Here is a 21,109-nt window from a genome sequence, read left to right as displayed (position 1 = left end):
TGCTCAACGTGCCACCGTCTGTCTGTATCCAATGGTCTGTAGAAATATTCCAGGAATTTTATTCCAGAACATAATTCATCTTCATGATGATAACCGTTATGCTAAACACACACACACGTGTGGAAGTCAAAACATGAAACAGATATGAAATGCTTTTAATAAATAGCCAAGGACTGTAGTACAATGTAATAATAAAAACTCCATTAATGCCCATCTTCACAGTTGAGAACGGCCTATATTACACCACTAGAGGGAACTCTAAATCAGTGCATAGCAGAAAACAGAGCTGTATACAGAATTTTCTGAAAAACATTAGTGCTACTTACATAAACTAAATCTGATTATGAGGCTGTATACATCAACTTTGATCTTGTAAGCATATTTGTATTTTACAGTTTCAAGGCTGTTTGAGATAGGCCTATAGTTCATTCTGGATCGAGGCCACATTCAAATATTTTGACAATACACATTTCCTTACTTTAGAAAGTCATCAAGGAAAGAAGAAATGATGCATGTAAAAGTGTTCATTCTCCCCTCATTTGCAGAAGAAGCTTGGCCCGAACACTACCGCCACTATGCAGGTCACCCCAAACAACACCCAGAAGACCACGACTAGCAGCTGCACACATACCAGGGTCCTACTGTGGTGCTGCAGCACCTCCACCTCATCAACCAGTCCTCCACCGCTGTGGGGCCTATCGCTGGGGTGCATCTGCTCCACCCGGAGGCTCACTGTGGGCAGGATGATGAAGCGAGAATCCCTGCTGGCCTCCAGGGAGAGGACCACACTCTGAGTGACTGTGGCCAGTCGGGTGGCCACCGATGTGGGCATGCGGAAGGCCATGGGCGGCAGCTGGGCCAGGATGCGGGAGTTGCAGGGCAAGGTGAGGGGGTCACCTGTCTCCAGCGTGGTGAGGTGGCGGCAAAGGGGGCAGGAGATGGCAGGACTGGGAGGGCTCTGGGGGTCCGAGGGGTCAGTTGGATACGGGGACAGCTGGATCCTCTGGAGGCACTCGGTGCAAAAGACATGGAGGCACTCCAGCATGCGAGGACACTTGTTGCTCTGGTTGTACTCCTGGTAGCAGATGGGACACTCCACATCTGTGGACTCCCCCAGGCTGGGGGTGGCTGCTGAGACTGGGTGCCCCTGGAAGAGCACTGGTTCCGGCGGCTCAGCCATGGTGAGTGAGAGGGTGAGATGGAGGTGGGAATGGGAGTGGAAGGGGGAGTGGGGGTTCAGGGTTAGACTGCTGTAGGGACTGTTAGATGTTCTCTTGTATGTCTGCAGAACCTGGAGGGAGATATGATATGATCAAATATTGATTATATTCTTATATGTACAGTATACGTGTTCCTATAGTATAGGCCATTTCATCCTGTTTCAGTATGTGTGTAACATAGAGAAAATAAAATGCGCCTATATGGGGTTAAAATGTTAAATCGATGTAAAGCCTGCCCCTTAGTCCCTAGCAGTGGGGAGCTGAGGAAATAGGTTGCAAGTTCAAACCCCCGAGCTGACAAGGGACAAATCTGTCGTTCTGCCCCTGAACAGGCAGTTAACCCACTGTTCCTAGGTCGTCATTGAAAATAAGAATTTGTTCTTAACTGACTTGCCTAGTTAAATAAAGGTTACAAAAAATAAAATTTAAAATTTAAAAAAGGCGGAAAAGTGAAAGTAGAGAAACAAAGGAGGACAGGAGCTGTGGATGGAAGTGATTACTGGGGCCTACTCTCTCTCTCTCTCTCTCTCTCTCTCTCTCTCTCTCTCTCGTTGTGTTTGAAGAATTTCTTGCTGCAGGCTAGGTAACATTATAACCAACGCGAAGTTCATACAATGCAGAAGAACAGCCTCAGGCCTACTGAGTTTGAATTCCACTGATAGTTGACTAGTGAAATATAGATTTGTTTCAAGTAAATTGCCAATGATCTAATCTCTGAGCATTGTTCCACTGCTGCATAATAGGGCCAATGAACCAAAATATGCAATTCAAGTTTAGCATACATTATGGCAAAGGAGTATACCCACTGTATTGTACTCATCTGATATTTCGTCAGGCGTTTATGTGTTTACCTCATTAAGATCACAGTGCTATTCTAGTCCCAACCCTCCACTCACACGGGACAGAGCAAGGCATGCCTGACTCAAGAGAGCAGTTGCCTAGCAGTAGGGATCTATTTTGTATTGGGCCACAGGAGCAGACAGAGATGGTAAGAAATACATTTACAACTGGAATTGATCTAGCTGTACATGTAATAAGATCAAAGTAATGAAGTTATAGCTTTGATTTTGTTCAATAACCTCAATAGATTTTGAAAAATTAACTATTTTTCATAAAATTGTACAGTTATCTTAGCTAGCTGAATTGCTAGCAGAATTGTTTACTTGTTGCTAAGCAGTTGCTAGGGACTCTCCTGGAAGAAGCTAGCTAGCTTACAAAGAATAACAACAAAACATATCTAGTTAACAGAAGAAAGGAAGACAAAATAAGGACAAAAGAAGGACAGAAGAAAAAGGAAAAGAAAGAGGACAACAAAGTGAAACAGTCAGCACTTCTATTGCAACTTCGTATTTCGTCGTCCTAACGTAGTCTACACTGCTATCTGCCCAGCAGCTAGCCAGCTAGCAAACGTCCACCGTCTACCGAATAGCAGCACTGTAGAAACTATTACACTCAACTGAACGACTTGATTAGTGTAGTGTTAGCTAGCTACATAGTTGTCTTTGCTGTCTTCGTATCCAAGATAATTGTGTAGTTTAGAGCGTGTAGTCTTAGAGTGATTATCTTAATTTACCGAGGTTAGCTAGCCAGCTATTTGTCGTCCTTAACGTAGGAGACACTGCTAGCTAGCCAACAGCTAGCCAACGTCTACTGAATAGAACTTCCGCACTCAACAACCCGGTCGCATTCCGCTTCGCTCCACAGGTAGTATCACATTTTCATTTCATTTCATTACAGCACAACGGTTTGATTTGTTTGATCGTAGCTAGCTACATAGCTAGCTACATAGCCGTCTGTGTATCAAAGATAATTGTGTAGTCTAGAGCGATTTTCTAGGTTAGCTAGCCAGCTATTGTCGTTCTTTAACGCAACGTAACGTAATCAACACTGCTAGCTAGCCAGCTAGCCCCCGAATAGCAGCACTGTAGAGACTATTACACTCAACGGAACGACTTGATTAGTGTAGTGTCAACAACGCAGCCACTGCCAGCTAGCCTACAAAGTCAACAACGCAGCCACTGCCAGCTAGCCTACTTAAGCAGTACTGTGTCATTTTAATCATTTTAGTCAATAAGATTCTTGCTACGTAAGCTTAACTTTCTGAACATTCGAGACGTGTAGTCCACTTGTCATTCCAATCTCCTTGCATTAGCGTAGCCTCTTCTGTAGCCTGTCAACTATGTGTCTGTCTATCCCTGTTCTCTCCTCTCTGCACAGACCATACAAACGCTCCACACCGCGTGGCCGCGACCACCCTAATCTGGTGGTCCCAGCGCGCACGACCCACGTGGAGTTCCAGGTCTCCGGTAGCCTCTGGAACTGCCGATCTGCGGCCAACAAGGCAGAGTTCATCTCAGCCTATGCCTCCCTCCAGTCCCTCGACTTCTTGGCACTGACGGAAACATGGATCACCACAGATAACACTGCTACTCCTACTGCTCTCTCTTCGTCTGCCCACGTGTTCTCGCACACCCCGAGAGCTTCTGGTCAGCGGGGTGGTGGCACCGGGATCCTCATCTCTCCCAAGTGGTCATTCTCTCTTTCTCCCCTTACCCATCTGTCTATCGCCTCCTTTGAATTTCATGCTGTCACAGTTACCAGCCCTTTCAAGCTTAACATCCTTATCATTTATCGCCCTCCAGGTCCCCTCGGAGAGTTCATCAATGAGCTTGATGCCTTGATAAGCTCCTTTCCTGAGGACGGTTCACCTCTCACAGTTCTGGGCGACTTTAACCTCCCCACGTCTACCTTTGACTCATTCCTCTCTGCCTCCTTCTTTCCACTCCTCTCCTCTTTTGACCTCACCCTCTCACCTTCCCCCTACTCACAAGGCAGGCAATACGCTCGACCTCATCTTTACTAGATGCTGTTCTTCCACTAACCTCATTGCAACTCCTCCAAGTCTCCGACCACTACCTTGTATCCTTTTCCCTCTCGCTCTCATCCAACACTTCCCACACTGCCCCTACTCGGATGGTATCGCGCCGTCCCAACCTTCGCTCTCTCTCCCCCGCTACTCTCTCCTCTCCCATCCTATCATCTCTTCCCTCTGCTCAAACCTTCTCCTACCTATCTCCTGATTCTGCCTCCTCAACCCTCCTCTCCTCCCTTTCTGCATCCTTTGACTCTCTATGTCCCCTATCTTCCAGGCCGGCTCGGTCCTCCCCTCCCGCTCCGTGGCTCGACGACTCATTGCGAGCTCACAGAACAGGGCTCCGGGCAGCCGAGCGGAAATGGAGGAAAACTCGCCTCCCTGCGGACCTGGCATCCTTTCACTCCCTCCTCTCTACATTTTCCTCCTCTGTCTCTGCTGCTAAAGCCACTTTCTACCACTCTAAATTCCAAGCATCTGCCTCTAACCCTAGGAAGCTCTTTGCCACCTTCTCCTCCCTCCTGAATCCTCCCCCTCCTCCCTCTCTGCAGATGACTTCGTCAACCATTTTGAAAAGAAGGTCGACGACATCCGATCCTCGTTTGCTAAGTCAAACGACACCGCTGGTTCTGCTCACACTGCCCTACCCTGTGCTCTGACCTCTTTCTCCCCTCTCTCCAGATGAAATCTCGCGTCTTGTGACGGCCGGCCGCCCAACAACCTGCCCGCTCGACCCTATCCCCTCCTCTCTTCTCCAGACCATTTCCGGAGACCTTCTCCCTTACCTCACCTCGCTCATCAACTCATCCCTGACCGCTGGCTACGTCCCTTCCGTCTTCAAGAGAGCGAGAGTTGCACCCCTTCTGAAAAAACCTACACTCGATCCCTCCGATGTCAACAACTACAGACCAGTATCCCTTCTTTCTTTTCTCTCCAAAACTCTTGAACGTGCCGTCCTTGGCCAGCTCTCCCGCTATCTCTCTCAGAATGACCTTCTTGATCCAAATCAGTCAGGTTTCAAGACTAGTCATTCAACTGAGACTGCTCTTCTCTGTATCACGGAGGCGCTCCGCACCGCTAAAGCTAACTCTCTCTCCTCTGCTCTCATCCTTCTAGACCTATCGGCTGCCTTCGATACTGTGAACCATCAGATCCTCCTCTCCACCCTCTCCGAGTTGGGCATCTCCGGCGCGGCCCACGCTTGGATTGCGTCCTACCTGACAGGTCGCTCCTACCAGGTGGCGTGGCGAGAATCTGTCTCCTCACCACGCGCTCTCACCACTGGTGTCCCCCAGGGCTCTGTTCTAGGCCCTCTCCTATTCTCGCTATACACCAAGTCACTTGGCTCTGTCATAACCTCACATGGTCTCTCCTATCATTGCTATGCAGACGACACACAATTAATCTTCTCCTTTCCCCCTTCTGATGACCAGGTGGCGAATCGCATCTCTGCATGTCTGGCAGACATATCAGTGTGGATGACGGATCACCACCTCAAGCTGAACCTCGGCAAGACGGAGCTGCTCTTCCTCCCGGGGAAGGACTGCCCGTTCCATGATCTCGCCATCACGGTTGACAACTCCATTGTGTCCTCCTCCCAGAGCGCTAAGAACCTTGGCGTGATCCTGGACAACACCCTGTCGTTCTCAACTAACATCAAGGCGGTGGCCCGTTCCTGTAGGTTCATGCTCTACAACATCCGCAGAGTACGACCCTGCCTCACACAGGAAGCGGCGCAGGTCCTAATCCAGGCACTTGTCATCTCCCGTCTGGATTACTGCAACTCGCTGTTGGCTGGGCTCCCTGCCTGTGCCATTAAACCCCTACAACTCATCCAGAACGCCGCAGCCCGTCTGGTGTTCAACCTTCCCAAGTTCTCTCACGTCACCCCGCTCCTCCGCTCTCTCCACTGGCTTCCAGTTGAAGCTCGCATCCGCTACAAGACCATGGTGCTTGCCTACGGAGCTGTGAGGGGAACGGCACCTCAGTACCTCCAGGCTCTGATCAGGCCCTACACCCAAACAAGGGCACTGCGTTCATCCACCTCTGGCCTGCTCGCCTCCCTACCACTGAGGAAGTACAGTTCCCGCTCAGCCCAGTCAAAACTGTTCGCTGCTCTGGCTCCCCAATGGTGGAACACACTCCCTCACGACGCCAGGACAGCGGAGTCAATCACCACCTTCCGGAGACACCTGAAACCCCACCTCTTTAAGGAATACCTAGGATAGGATAAAGTAATCCTTCTCACCCCCCTTAAAAGATTTAGATGCACTATTGTAAAGTGGCTGTTCCACTGGATGTCATAAGGTGAATGCACCAATTTGTAAGTCGCTCTGGATAAGAGCGTCTGCTAAATGACTTAAATGTAATGTAAATGTAAATAGATATTCCACACAAATTTGGTCAACATTTACCCTGTGTAATTTGGTTGACAATAATTCTAATGACTCCTAGACATGCACAGACACAAATGACACAGAATGACAAAACATTAGGGCTGTCAGAGTTAATCAGTTAACTCATGTTACGTTTTGGTAATTTTAGTACATGCATTTTTTTAAATCATTATTATTAATCAAATTTTCTGAAAGCATTCAAAATACATTGAAAACATACCAAATACATAATCTTTGCCAGTGTTTCCCAACCGGGAGTACGCGTCTCCTTAGGGGTAGGTGGGCAGTCCCCAGGGGGTATTTGGAAGAAGACATTTTTGGGGGAAACATTACCAAAAATATATATTACATTTCTTAAAATGTTATTACGCAGGAAAACATTTACTGCGGTCACTGGTGTGAAATATGTAGTTATTTTATATTTTTAGGCCTACTTTTTGACTTTACTGGCCTCTGCCTGCCGGTTGGCTCAACGTTTGATCCTCTGCTCGCGCCAAGTGCTCGTGATCCTTTGCTCCAAGGGCTATAATATGCCTGCTGCTGTTATCCTGACAGAAACTATGAATGGTAAGACAGAAGTAGATGCACTGAAGACGTTACAGTTGTCAAATAACACAGTGTGCCGTAGGATCTATGACATGGGCATTGATATTGTTGATCAATTGGTGGGGGGGAAAAAAACTTTTTTTCTGCAGTTGGACAAATCGACTGATGTCAATGGGGAAGCCCAGTTGATTTCGTTTTTGTGATACAGATACATTTCGGTAATGAATGAGCACATTCTGTTCTGCAAGAAGCTAACGGGGAGAAGTACAGTTGGGGCTGTGTTTAACGTCATTGACAGTTTTTTTCACAGAGCACAATCTGGATTTGAAATCCTGTGTTCGTGTGGGCACGGGATCGTGCTGCATCAATGCCTGGGAGAGGGAAATTATTAACGTTAATTGGCCACACAAAGAAGGTAAATCCCACTGTATCGTTCACAGAGAGGCATTGGCCAGCAAGATAATGAGTTATGAGATGTATGATGTTTTGAATGATGCAGTGAAAGTGATTCATTTCCAGGCCTCTGAATCACCGAATGTTTGAAAGGCTCTGTGATGACAGTGGGACTGTGCACCAGCAGCTACTGCTTCATAGCGACGACAACCGTTGTCTCTACCGAGGGAAATCGCAACAGAGGCTTTTTGGCTGTGTGCTGAAGTAAGTGATTTTCTGTCTGTGCACTCACACCCCTTGTGGAACACAGACTGGGGTGTCCTCCTTGTCTATCTTGCTGATGTGTTAAGCAAACTGAACAACCTGAATCTAACTCTGTGAGGTAAAGACGAGGGGGAAGTGAGGGGGACATAATATATATAAATATTTTTTTATCTAGTCAGATAAACACTCCAAACAGCCTATCCGACCGCTCGGAGGCATCCGCATGGTCCTAAAGCACACCGTGGCCTCGTTTTGTATCACATTCCAATGATAAAACTGGGGAGGACAAAAAGCAATTTCATAATGTCCCTAGTGAAAGTTTCGCCCCTGGTAAAGACACACATTCTAAACATGCATGACAAAGTCGATTCATGAAGAAGATCAAACTCTGGGAGAGGAACTGTGAAGATGGGGCTAAAAAGTTGTTTCCAGCAGCATGACACCAAACCTTTTACAGTGCTCCTATGGTGCAAATAGTACTCTCACATTTATCCAAACTCAACAGTGAGTTCAACTCCTACTTCCCTGACATTGAAAACAAGTCTGCCAAACTTCACTGGGTGCATAATCCCATATTTTGTCAAATTTACACCTATGAATCTATGAATCACTCCGGTCGCACAAGCATGAGGGGGTACTACAGGCAGGTCAAAGTGTTTTAGGGTACAGTACCCAAAAAGGTTGGGAACCACTGATCTATGCAACTAAAAATAACAATGCAATGTAAAAATAAGATTGAGGTTGAAGTGTGCTTTCTCAATTTACCTAATTTAGCTAACCGTTACTTTAGACAAAATTAAGACAACAATATTCTTGTAATGTTTTTTTGTATGAAAGATCTTAAACTACAGCTTAATTTGAGCATGTCGGGGTGGCAGGTAGCCTAGTGGTTAGAGCGTTGGGCCAGTAACCGAAAGATCGAATCCCCTTCGGCCCCAGAACAAGGCAGTTAACCCACTGTTCCTAGGCCGTCATTGTAAATAAGAATTTGTTCTTAACTGACTTGCCTTGTTAAATAAAAAAGTGCAGAATTTGTGATTAACCGCGATTAATCACATCAAATCCTGCGATTAACTTAAATAAATGTTGCCATAGTTTGAAAGCCCAACAAAATAATACATAGGCCTACTTTATGGTGTCAGATAACGGTTATGATAGCCTGTGTATTAATATATTGCTACTTTATCTATGTATGTCAGTTGATATCAAAACACCATGGGAGTGAAACTCACTGACACTTCATCACTATGTAGTGTGGGCAGAAGATAAAGAAGACTTACCTCCTCACACACACAGTCAGACACCCCTCGGATCACGGCTCTGTACCAAAGTTCTCACTTAGCCATAATACATATCTTCCTCCTTTTCTGTCCACCACGTACAGTAAACATCCAATCTACCTCTCTCCCTCTTATCTTTGCTGGCTCGCTTACTCTCCCTTTCTATTCTTCACCCTGTATCTCCTCTCCTCCCTTGCTCTACCCATCCCTTGACATCTTCTCATCTCTCCTACTGGGCCCAGGGTTGTCTCCTGGTTGCCCTGACATTAATTAACTCATCTCCAGGTGACGTGGTGGTAACTAGTAACCAGGGACACGTAATAGGTAGTAGCCACCTCCTCTAACCCTGACACTTCTCACTGTCCTGACAGTACAGCATTTGTATTTACATTGATTTTGTCAATGTACAGGTTATTCAGAATGACGACAGCATAAGACATACTGTTGTGAGTCAAATTGCTGTGGATGTCAATCAAGAGGGGAATTAATTTGTTTATGATTTTGGTATCAGTTCAAAAAGCAGCAACCTGATAAATAGTTGAGTTACTGGTGCTGGTCTAATGGAACTCACATAATGTCTTCCCTTCTATCTGTATGTCTGTAAGACCCTCGGAAACCGATTGCATATGTTAACATCCTCTGTGAATTATCTACAGAAAAACATTTCTCTGATCATGCATGTACTGTATGCAGCCAAATAAGGTCCTGATACAGATCCAAGAAGTTTGGTCGGCAGTTGGGCTCCCGAGTGGCGCAGCGGTCTAAGGCACTGCACCTCAGGGTTGGAGGTATCACTACAGACCCTGGTTCGATTACAGGCTGTATCACAAACGGCCGTGATTGGGAGTCCCATAGGGCGGCACAAAATGGGTCCGGGTTAGGGTTTGGCCAGGGTAGGGCGTCATTGTAAATAAGAAGTTGTTCTTAACTGACTTGCCTAGTTAAATAAAGGTTAAATAAATAAATTAAATAGGTAGCCAAAAACAGGACATGAACAGATCACCCTTTGCCCATTTCACAAATATTGTGTGTGCGTGTTAGCGTGTGTGTCTGTGCACGCGCACTGTGTTATGATTTTTGCGTGTGAATATGTGTTACAATTATACATTAATATTTACACACTATTCACATATACATATTAATATACAGTCTGACCCATAATTATTAGCATCCTTGATAAAAAAAAGACTGTATAATATGAATAATACATATTGGATGCTCAAAAAAAGAAAAGGGAAATATTATTTTTAGAGTAAGCAATTTTGTTTAACAAGCAATACAAAAAAATCCCATCAGCAGTGCTAGTAGAAAATTCAAGGTTTATTTATTTTGGGGGAGGAGAGGGGGGGATAAGACTGAGATGTCTTATTTAAGGTACTCTTTGACGAGGTAGGATTTCAGACGTTTTTGGATGATGGATGGGGACTCTTCTGTCGTTGCATCAGGGGGAATCTGGTTACACCATTAGGGTGCCAGGACAGAGAAGAGCTTTGACTGAGCTGAGCGGGAGCTGATCTCCCGCAGGGAGACCAGAGGTGGCAGAACTGTGTGTTCAGGTTGGGATGTAGGGTTTGAGCACAACCTGAAGTTCGGGAGGGGCAGTTCCCCTTGCTGCTCCATAGGCAAGCACCATGGTATTGTAGTGGATGCGAGCTTCGACTGGAAGCCAGTGGAGAGTGGGGTGACATGGGAGAACTCAGGAAGGTTGAACACCAGGCAGGCTGCGGCATTCTGGGTAAGTTGCAAGACCTGATATGACGAGTGCCTGGATTTGGACCCGCGCTGCTTCTGTGTGAGGAAAGGTCGTCCTCTGCGGATGAACCTGCAGGAGCGAGTCACTGTTTTGATGTTTGCAGATCCTAGTCACGCCAAGGTTCTTTGCACTCTGGGTGGTTGACACTGTGGAACTGTCGACTGTGATGAAGAGATCTTGGAGCGGGCAGGCCTTCCCCAAGAGGAAGAGCAGCTCCGTCTTGTCGAGGTTGAGCTTGAGGTGGTGGGCTGACATCAAAGCTGAGGTATCTGCCAGGCACGCAGAGATGCGTGTCGCCACCTGGGTGTCAGAAGGGGTGAATGAGAAAAGTAGTTGAGTCATCTGCATGGCAATGACAGGAGAGACCATGGAATTTGTTTATTGTCACATACACCAGATAGGTGCAGTGAAATGTGTTGTTGACTAAACATCAAGATATATGATAAACAGATATGATGATTTGTATGTCAGTGTGTGTGCTTGTAGAGTCAGTATAAATGTGTGTGCATGTGATGTGTTTGTGAGCAAATTAAGCATGTGCGTGTTGGAGTGTCAGTGTGCGTGAGTGTGTAAAGTCCTGTGAGTGTGCAAAATGTAATACAAAGGTCAGCTTAGATAGTCTGTGTAGCCATTCTGTTAGCTATTTAGCAGTCTTATAGCTTGGAGATAGAAGCTGTTCAGGAGCCTGTTTGTGTCAGACTTTATGCACTGGTACCGCTTACCATGCAGAAGCAGAGAACAGTCTATGGCAGGGGTATTCAAACTCTTACCCTATGAGGTCCGGAGCCTGCTTGTTTTCTGTTCTACCTGATAATAAATTGTACACGCCTGGTGTCCCAGGTCTAAATCAGTTCCTGATTAGAGGGAACAATGAAAAAATGGTGTGGAACTGGCTTCGAGGTCCAGAGTTGAGTATGATGGGTCTATGGCTTGGGTGGCTTTAATGATTGTCCTGGCCTTCCTTTCATACTGCTTTACTTAGAGGTCCTGGATGGTAGGAAGATCGGCCCCGTGATGTACTGGGCTGTCCGCACCACCCTCTGTAGCAGTGATACAGCCAGTCAAAATGCTCTCGATGGTGCAACTATAAAACTTATTGATGATTTGAGGACCCATGCTGAACCTTTTCAACAGACTGTGTGTGTGTGTGTGTGGACCATTGTAAGTCCAAGGTGATTATCTAGGTGGGTGAGGCCAGTGTGGAGAGCAAGGGTGTCTAGGATTATGAAGTTGATGTACGCTATAACCAGCCTTTCAAAGCACTTCATTATTACAGGTGTGAGTGCTACAGGGCAGCAGTTATTGTTTCATGAAGCTATAATGTTCTTGGGAACAGGAATGATGGGGGTAACCTTAAGACTTGGGGATTACAGACTGGGCTAATGAGAGGTTGAAAATGACTGTGAATATGCCTGTCAGCTGTTCTGCGCATGCTCTGAGATCACACTCTGGAATAACGTCCGGCCCCGAGGCCTTGCGAATGTTGACCAGATTAAAGACCTTACATCGGCCTTGGAGAGCGAGATCACCCAGTCCTCTGGGTCGGTAGGGTCCCTCACACACGGCACGGTTGTTATTGTCGAAGTGTGCATAAAAATGTATTGACTTCAACTGGTAGAGAGGTATCATTGGGCAGATCACGCCTGGGTCTTCCTTTGACCCCTGTCCTCAGCCATAGCCTCAGGGTTGTCTGAGATAGCCCTGGGTGCGGTAGCCAGGTCCTTTAGTTTAATGCAAACCTCGGTCTTAATCCAGGGCTTTTGATTGGGAAAGCAGCAAACCTTCACCCTGATTCATTTCCTAATGAAGCCGGTGACGAAGGTCGTAAGCTTGTTGATTTTATCAGCAGAGACTCTGAACATATTCCAGTCAGCCCTAGCAAAGATGTCCTGTAGCATAATCTCTGATTCTGATGACCATTTCTCAACAGAGCGAGTCATGGGTACTTCCTGTTTTAGCTTCTGCTTGTAAACAGGAAGCAGGAGTACGGAGTCATGATATCATTTGCTGAAAGGGGGGCTTGTATGCTTGCTTGTGGGTAGAGTAACAGTTTCTAATAAACTCTAGCAATGCAGTCCTGTAGCACAATCTCTGATTCTGATGACCATTTCTCAAAGGAGTCATAATCTAATTTACCAAATGGGGGACGAGGGAGGGCCGTGTGTGCTTGCTTGTGGTAGAATAACAGTGGTCTTTATCGCCCCTGAGGGCGAAGGAGACGTGTTGATGAAAATAGGGAATCACGTGTCTTAATGACGAATAATTAAAATCGACGGCAACAAGAAAAGCAGCCTCCGCGTCGCAAGTTTTCCTGCTTGTTTATAGTCTCTTACAGTTCGTTAAGTTCCAGATTGTTATTTTTCTTGTCCTGAGGTGAAATGTATACAACAGTCACGATAACAGCTGAAAACTCCCTCGAGAGGTAGATTCGGTATTGGACCATCAGGACGGGTGAATAATGGGTCGAGAGTTCCACTACGCTCTAGTCAGCACACCATTTGTTGTTGATGAAGAGGCAGACCGCTCTTCATTTCCCCAACTCCACTGACCTGTCCACTCACTGAAAGGGGAATCCATTGAGTTGAATAGCCATGGGGGGTATCTTGTCCGAAAGTCATGTTTAAGAAAAGCAATGTTTTTTAAAATCCATTTTTTAAAGCTAAACTTGGTTTTTGCCTGATTAACCTCTGGTGGCAGAGCATTCCATGATGACATGGCTCTATACATAACTGAGCAGCGCGTTCAATCAGTTTTTGGTCTGGGTACAGTGAAGAAACCCAAGGTGGCGTGTTTGGTGATGTATGACAGTTCATGAGGTCGTATCTTATTGAGTCATCATACTGTATGCGCAAGACTGGATGTTGCAATCTTTCACTCACTATAGGATGACTCACTTTCAAAATAGACATGAACCCATGTGGGTGTTATTTCGAATGAAGGAATCTAGGTACTTCCCATGACAAAGGTCAAACAGTGTGTCATTTGGTTATTTTATGGGTTGAACTGGAAATAGGAAAGGGAATGAGAAAGAGAATGTAAAGGAAAGTAAAGTGTACAGTTTGTGAGAATCTCCATTGAAATGTTTTCTGGTCAAGGAATAGGCTTTATCTGGGTCCGGGAAACTGGCCCAATGCCTCTTTTTCTGTTCAGTACAAGTTCTAAACTGTTTTGTTCTTAACATAACCAAATACAGGATCACTTTTTTACAGTAAGTACATCTACAGGTGTTAAGCACAGAGGAAAATGGTTCCCGGAGGACACAACACATCAAGGAGTACAGTCAAGATTCTTTCAGATGTCTCATCCTTCCCAAGATCCTGTTACTCTTGGCTTTGACTGGAGGAGGAGGAGGAAATCTCCATGAAAAGAGTTCCCGGGTCACCTGATACGTCCAGGGCATTGTCTGGATGATTACCGTGGAGGCAAAAGACTGTTGTCACGTCTTTGACCCAACACCACCCCGGAGTGTCAGAAAGAGGAAGCTGCTGGGATTTCTGGGAAGGGAAAAGCCATATGAGGGATTACAGACGGCGAACAGAAACATATACAATAGTATCTGTTGTTGTGTTTTCATAACATATTCTTGTAGAGCATGTGGTTTAACTATCAGCTTGTTTAATATCAAAGTTGTATTAAGCTGATCAAGGGCATATCAAATAAGGTGGAAATCAAAGGGTATCTGAGCCAGTGTGACTAATAAAGAGTAGACAGTGAGACTTATGGGTCGTACGTGACTAATGTGGGTTTATGTATGAGTTATGGTATTAGCAGATTGGCTATGGGATAGCATAGGAAGTTGTGTCAGTCTGATCTCCTGGCAGTCATGGCTTAGTCTGGGTATCAGTCTTTTTAGCTAACATTCCACTCCCCACTCCTGTCTTTGAGAAATGACAGGTAGTGGCAAGGAGTTTAATGTAATAGCTGAACAGAGACAGCAACCAGGCTAGTCATGGCTCAGTCCTGTTCTGTCCAGTTTGGTGCAGTTAAAGTAGTCTGATGTCATCAAGAAAAAGCCTAGAGGGATTTTACCAAGGGATCTGGAATTCTATAAAGACTTTCACTAGTATCTTCCCTGGTCTCTTCTCTCCCCACAGACAAAGACGCACAGACAGATTCACAGACAGGGGCCAGCTTGATGCAGAATAATATCAAAATCACTGTATTTCACAAGACAGGAAACCCTGACTCAAGCACTTTGTCTTACATTTATGGTTCTCTATTATATCTGGGAAATGTTTGTGATAATATCAGACAGACAATGGCCAAACTGTAGCAGAATGGCCCACTAACCTTATTATATATACAGTATAAAGTAAGTGTGGATAAAGAGTGGGAGAAGGGTTATGGCTCAACAATGTGAGGGTTGTCACAAGTTAACACAGCCACAAAGTCATAATTATGGCTAAACTCTACCCATTTCTACCATTTACCTTCTTAAAATGTGATTGTAAACCCAAACCACACTGCTAACCTTATGCCTTTGTAGTTAACTTGGCTTTGCGGCATTGTTAACAGTTAACAAGTGATGACCCTATGTGGGAGTTGCCTCTCTCTTTGATGACATCACTGTATTTTAAAAGATTAGTCATCTGTTAAAACAGTATGTTTGGCAAGCTGTCAAGTGAGATCCCTACCTCCCACGCACTTCCCCCTCTAAAAAATCAAAACACACTGCAGCCTCATAGTCTCATCATTCAGATAGTTAATTCTCGTTGAATGAAACAGCACCCAAAGAGAAACAAAAATGTGTTCAGAATATGAGTGCGGAATTTGTTACAGAAGCTACAACACGGATCGTCGGTGTCCTCGTGAGTTACAGTGTAAGCACATCTTTTGTGAGAGCTGTATCGTGACTCTTTCTCGACCCTCCGTATGTGAAGTGGAATCCAGGAAGGAATGTTCGCGGCAGGACAAGACAATTGTTTGCCCACTGTGCCGGTACACAACGTCGGTCTCGGGTAAAGTGAGGGCAGCGCTTCGGGTAGACGAAGGTATTCTTGAGCGCATGGTGTCATCTGGCGTACTAAGCATGCCAGACGACGAGGAGGATCGTGAAGATGATGAGACGTCTCATGAGAACTCAGCCGAGGAAAGGGACTCCTCTTCGGGTTCCGTAGTTGGAAGGTTCCGCGGTTCCCTGAGGCGCGTCTGGGGCAAATTAACTCGGAATAATGACCAACGGAGAGCGGGTAAATTGCTCTACTCTATTGCAGTACTGTAATTTAGTTTTCACAATAATAAAACACGACTACTCATATTCAATTAGTTTCTATTTATAGCCTATGGCTACTGTTATGGCATTTTCACTACTTAAATTGTTATATTCTATACCTGCCCAAATAAGCATAGCGGGGTTGCCTGCGCTGCAGACGTCTGTATGTGTCCGCTAATACAGGACTATTAAAGGCCCAGTGCACGACTTTTGTGAAATATATACAGTACCAGTCAAAAGTTGACACACCTACTCATTCCAGGGTTTTCTTTATTTTTAGTCCTTCAAGACTGTAAAAGCATTCCTCATGAAGCTGGTTGAGAGAATGCCAAGAGTGTGCAAAGCTGTCATCAAGTCAAAGGGTGGCTACTTTGAAGAATCTCAAATATAAAATATCTTTGGATTTGTTTAACACTGTTTTGGTTACTAATTGATTCCATATGTGTTATTTCATAGTTTGTTTAAACTCTTATTCTACAATGTAGAAAATAGTAAAAATAAAGAAAAAAACATTGAATGGGTAAGTGTCCAAACTTTTGACTGGTACTGGATCTACAGTGGCTTGTGAAAGTATTCACCCCCCTTGGCATTTTTCCTATTTTGTTGCCTGACAACCTAGAATTAAAATATATTTTGGGGGGGGTTGTATCATTTGATTTACACAACATGCCTACCACTTTGAAGATGCAACATATGTTTTATTATCAAACGAACAAGAAATAAGACAAAAAAATTTGAGCATGCATAACTCTTCACCCCCCACATCTAGCCACTGGGATTTTTGCCCATTCTTCAAGGCAAAACTGCTCCAGCTCCTTCAAGTTGGATGGGTTCCACTGGTGTACAGCAATCTTTAAGTCATACCACAGATTCTCAATTGGATGGAGGTCAAGGCTTTGACTAGGCCATTCCAAGACAATTTCAAGACAATTTCCCTGTATTTAGCGCCATCCATCATTCCTTCAATTCTGACCAGTTTCTCAGTCCCTGCCGATGCAAAAACACACCCACAGGATGATGCTGCCACCACCATACTTCACTGTGGGGATGATGTTCTCGGGGTGATTTGAGGTGTTGGGTTTGCGCCACACATAGCGTTTTCCTTGGTGGCCAAAACACTCAATGTTAGTCTCATCTGACCAGCTGTTTGGGGAGTCTCCCACATGCCTTTTGGAAAACACCAATTGTGTTTCCTTATTTAAAAAAAAAATGTAAGCAATGGCTTTTTTTCTGGCCACTCTTCCGTAAAGCCCAGCTCTGTGGAGTGTATCTCTTAAAGTGATCCTATGGACAGATACTCCAATCTGTGGAGCTTTCCAGCTCCTTCAGGGTTATCTTTGGTCTCTTTGTTTCCTCTCTCATTAATGCCCTCCTTGCCTGGTCTGTGAGTTTTGGTGGGCGGCCCTCTCTTGGCAGGTTTGTTGTAGTGCCATATTCTTTCAATTTTTTAATAATGGATTTAATGGTGCTCCGTGGGATGTTCAAAGTTTCAGATATTTTTTTATAACCCAACCCTGATCTGTACTTCTCCACAACTTTGTCCCTGACCTGTTTGGAGAGCTCCTTGGCCTTCATGGTGCCACTTGCTTGGTGGTGCCCCTTGCTTTGTGGTGTTGCAGAGTCTGGGGCCTTTCAGAACAGGTGTGTGTATATACTGAGATCATGTGACACTTAGATTGCACACAGCTGGACTTTATTTAACTAATTATGTGAATTCTGAAGGTAATTGGTTGCACCAGATCTTATTTAGGGGCTTCATAGCAAAGGGGGTGAATACATATGCACACACCACTTTTCTGTTTTTTGTTTTGATTTTTTTTTTTAAACAAGTTTTTTTTTTTTTTCACTTCACCAATTTGGACTATTTTCTTTCTGTCCATTACATGAAATCCAAAATAAAATGCCTTTACATTACAGGTTGTAATGCAACAAAATAGGAAAAACACCAAGGGGGATGAATACTTTTGCAAGGCACTGTATATATCAGTTTTTTTTCCTGCAGATTTTGTTTTACTTCCCGTGGCTATGCAAAGAAGCCTACTATTTATTGTTTTTTTTCATAGGCCTACATATTTATTCTCCCCTTACAGATTGTATGACTGATGAGGACCTACGAGACCTTGCCATGATGTCATGCTACATCCTTTGATGAGGACTTTGTTGGAAAAAAGTAATCAGCTGCTGCTGCACCTGATTGATCAGAGAGAGGGCGTTGCTGTCCACGAGCCAACGCTACAGTATTTAGAATGTAGAAGACTGGCGGGTCCAGTTGGAAGTTGGAGCAAGCAGGAATATAGCCTCTTCGCACCTGTACACGTTGATCTCCCGTTGCTGAAGGCGCCATCCCTGACCCCGAATGACATATTTACCAGCCCTCTGGTTTATTTACGAGAAACTTTACCTGTCACTGAAGGCAATTCTATAATCCTGTTTACTATTCGGTACGGGCTATACAATGTGTGAACTATGGTAAAAATTGTATAAATATACATTTTCTGAAGCTCACTCTCTAGTCCCCATACAGCCTACTAGTTTTCTGTGATTTTACCATGTGATCCTAGATGGCAGCACACCATTAGGAAGATAGGATGTGAATTTGGTTAATTTGAGGAAAGTTGGATATAAATGGTTTTTTTTCTCCACACATTGTAAGAATAAACTAGCAGGAATATAGCTTTGTTTACACAGGCAGCCCAATTTTGAGCTTTTTTAAACTAATTGGTCTTTTAACCAATCACATCAGATCTTTTCCAGAGCTGATCTGATTAGTCAAAATAGCCATTATTGGGTAAACAAAATATCAGAATTGGGCTGCCTGTGTAAATGCAGCCTATGTATTCTATATTAGCCAACTAGGCCTAAATGTAGATTTCTTCTCACTTGCATGTCATAATTTGGTGGTGACCAAACATAAACACAATGGTAAAACAGAATCGAAAAGGCTGAAAATGACAAGACCATATAGGCTTTTCTCTGAAGCCATTTGGCTACCAAATGAAATGTTTTTGTATGAAATTGTCTTTGGTGCTTTGAAGTAGCCTATTTTATTTAACCTTTATTTAACTTGGCAAGTCAGTTAAGAACAAATTCGTATTTACAAAGATGGCCAAAACCTATGACTTCCCATTTCCAAAGATTAGAATAAGTATTTAATATTGTTGGTGCTAAGTTCACAAGCACAAACTTAATATAATGTAATAATGTATAATGTAATTCAGTGTATTTACTTCATTCACTTTCATTGATTGTGCACTTTTTTTAGGCCTATTTTTTGTTGTAATAAAAGCATAAAGGCATACCAATATTACTGTCTTGTTCGTTCATTTTCATCTATAGCCTTGATAAATATGTTGCAGCAGTAACTGATGCTTCCTTTTACCCTGAGAATAAGTTCATCATTTAGGTGAATTAAGGATACAGTTATGAACTTCTGCTCGGTTTACCATTATTATGAATATAAGACAGTTTAAGCTCATACCATATAGGCCTATCCAATAATCAAGAAAATAAATGTTCACAATAGCTACATTTCCATCCAATTAGCAACAGATTTTCATGTGAATATTCAACAATCGCATAAAAACATTATGCACATTTTCCCACCAGAGATATTTCGGTCAAATTGACTTGTTGCAAATAAAAAGATGTGCGTGATAAAGTACCGCACATTTATTTTATTTATTTATTTCACCTTTATTTAACCAGGTAGGCTAGTTGAGAACAAGTTCTCATTTACAACTGCGACCTGGCCAAGATAAAGCATAGCAGTGTGAACAGGCAACAACACAGAGTTACACATGGAGTAAACAATAACCAAGTCAATAACACAGTAGAAAGAAAAAAAAAAGTCTATATACATTGTGTGCAAAAGGCATGAGGAGGTAGGCAGATACTTACAATTTTGCAGATTAACACTGGAGTGATGAATGATCAGATGGTCATGTGCAGGTAGAGATACTGGTGTGCAAAAGAGCAGAAAAGTAAATAAATATAAACAGTATGGGGATGAGGTAGGTAAATTGGGTGGGCTATTTACCGATGGACTATGTACAGCTGCAGCGATCGGTTAGCTGCTCAGATAGCAGATGTTTGAAGTTGGTGAGGCAACCAGGGCTCCGGGCAGGGAGAGCGGAAATGGAGGAAAACTCGCCTCCCTGCGGACCTGGCATCCTTTCACTCCCTCCTCTCTACATTTTCCTCCTCTGTCTCTGCTGCTAAAGCCACTTTCTACCATTCTAAATTCCAAGCATCTGCCTCTAACCCTAGGAAGCTCTTTGCCACCTTCTCCTCCCTCCTGAATCCTCCCCTCCCTCCTCCCTCTCTGCAGATGACTTCGTCAACCATTTTGAAAAGAAGGTCGATGACATCCGATCCTCGTTTGCTAAGTCAAACGACACCGCTGGTTCTGCTCACACTGCCCTACCCTATGCTCTGACCTCTTTCTCCCCTCTCTCTCCAGATGAAATCTCGCGTCTTGTGACGGCCGGCCGCCCAACAACCTGCCCGCTTGACCCTATCCCCTCCTCTCTTCTCCAGACCATTTCCGGAGACCTTCTCCCTTACCTTACCTCGCTCATCAACTCATCCCTGACCGCTGGCTACGTCCCTCCCGTCTTCAAGAGAGCGAGAGTTGCACCCCTTCTGAAAAAACCTACACTCGATCCCTCCGATGTCAACAACTACAGACCAGTATCCCTTCTCTCTTTTCTCTCCAAAACTCTTGAGCGTGCCGTCCTTGGCCAGCTCTACCGCTATCTCTCTCAGAATGACCTTCTTGATCCAAATCAGTCAGGTTTCAAGACTAGTCATTCAACTGAGACTGCTCTTCTCTGTATCACGGAGGCGCTCCGCACTGCTAAAGCTAACTCTCTCTCCTCTGCTCTCATCCTTCTAGACCTATCGGCTGCCTTCGATACTGTGAACCATCAGATCCTCCTCTCCACCCTCTCCGAGTTGGGCATCTCCGGCGCGGCCCACGCTTGGATTGCGTCCTACCTGACAGGTCGCTCCTACCAGGTGGCGTGGCGAGAATCTGTCTCCTCACCACGCGCTCTCACCACTGGTGTCCCCAGGGCTCTGTTCTAGGCCCTCTCTTATTCTCGCTATACACCAAGTCACTTGGCTCTGTCATAACCTCACATGGTCTCTCCTATCATTGCTATGCAGACGACAC

At 44.7% G+C, this 21,109-nt stretch overlaps 2 protein-coding genes across 4 annotated transcripts; one reads left to right on the top strand and one right to left on the bottom strand.

Moving 5' to 3' along the window:
- Nucleotides 1-134: 134 nt before the first annotated feature.
- Nucleotides 135-9,192, bottom strand: LOC118392000 (RING finger protein 222-like). 3 transcript variants are annotated; one of them, XM_052459592.1, is made up of 4 exons: nucleotides 8,972-9,192; nucleotides 6,923-7,036; nucleotides 6,709-6,756; nucleotides 135-1,291 (listed from the first exon to the last, which is right to left on the bottom strand). In XM_052459592.1, exons 3-4 carry the CDS (start codon nucleotides 6,715-6,717, stop codon nucleotides 536-538), a joined length of 765 nt encoding a protein of 254 aa, XP_052315552.1. In that variant the 5' UTR covers nucleotides 6,718-6,756; nucleotides 6,923-7,036; nucleotides 8,972-9,192; the 3' UTR covers nucleotides 135-535. The 3 variants fall into 3 exon arrangements, with proteins under 3 accessions (XP_052315552.1, XP_052315551.1, XP_035639482.1); XM_052459591.1 differs by having other exon boundaries at nucleotides 6,709-7,036; XM_035783589.2 differs by lacking the exons at nucleotides 6,709-6,756; nucleotides 6,923-7,036.
- A 5,024-nt stretch (nucleotides 9,193-14,216) lies between these two features.
- On the top strand, nucleotides 14,217-19,232 carry LOC118391998 (RING finger protein 222-like). The gene is made up of 2 exons (XM_035783585.2): nucleotides 14,217-15,913; nucleotides 18,027-19,232. Exons 1-2 carry the CDS (start codon nucleotides 15,469-15,471, stop codon nucleotides 18,083-18,085), a joined length of 504 nt encoding a protein of 167 aa, XP_035639478.1. The 5' UTR covers nucleotides 14,217-15,468; the 3' UTR covers nucleotides 18,086-19,232.
- The last annotated feature ends 1,877 nt before the right edge of the window (nucleotides 19,233-21,109 follow it).

Source organism: Oncorhynchus keta, chromosome 13, assembly GCF_023373465.1.
Source record: "Oncorhynchus keta strain PuntledgeMale-10-30-2019 chromosome 13, Oket_V2, whole genome shotgun sequence".
In the NCBI taxonomy this organism is placed as follows: Eukaryota; Metazoa; Chordata; class Actinopteri; order Salmoniformes; family Salmonidae; genus Oncorhynchus; species Oncorhynchus keta.
Note: the sequence above shows the minus strand (reverse complement) of the source record. Positions and strands in the feature narration are given on the sequence as shown.

Coding starts and splice junctions, on each gene's coding strand:
- LOC118391998 (XM_035783585.2), top strand. CDS start 15,469: ATGTGTTCAGAATATGAGTGCGGAATTTGTTACAGAAGCTACAACACG. Junction 15,914..18,026: donor TAATGACCAACGGAGAGCGG/GTAAATTGCTCT, acceptor CTCCCCTTACAG/ATTGTATGACTGATGAGGAC.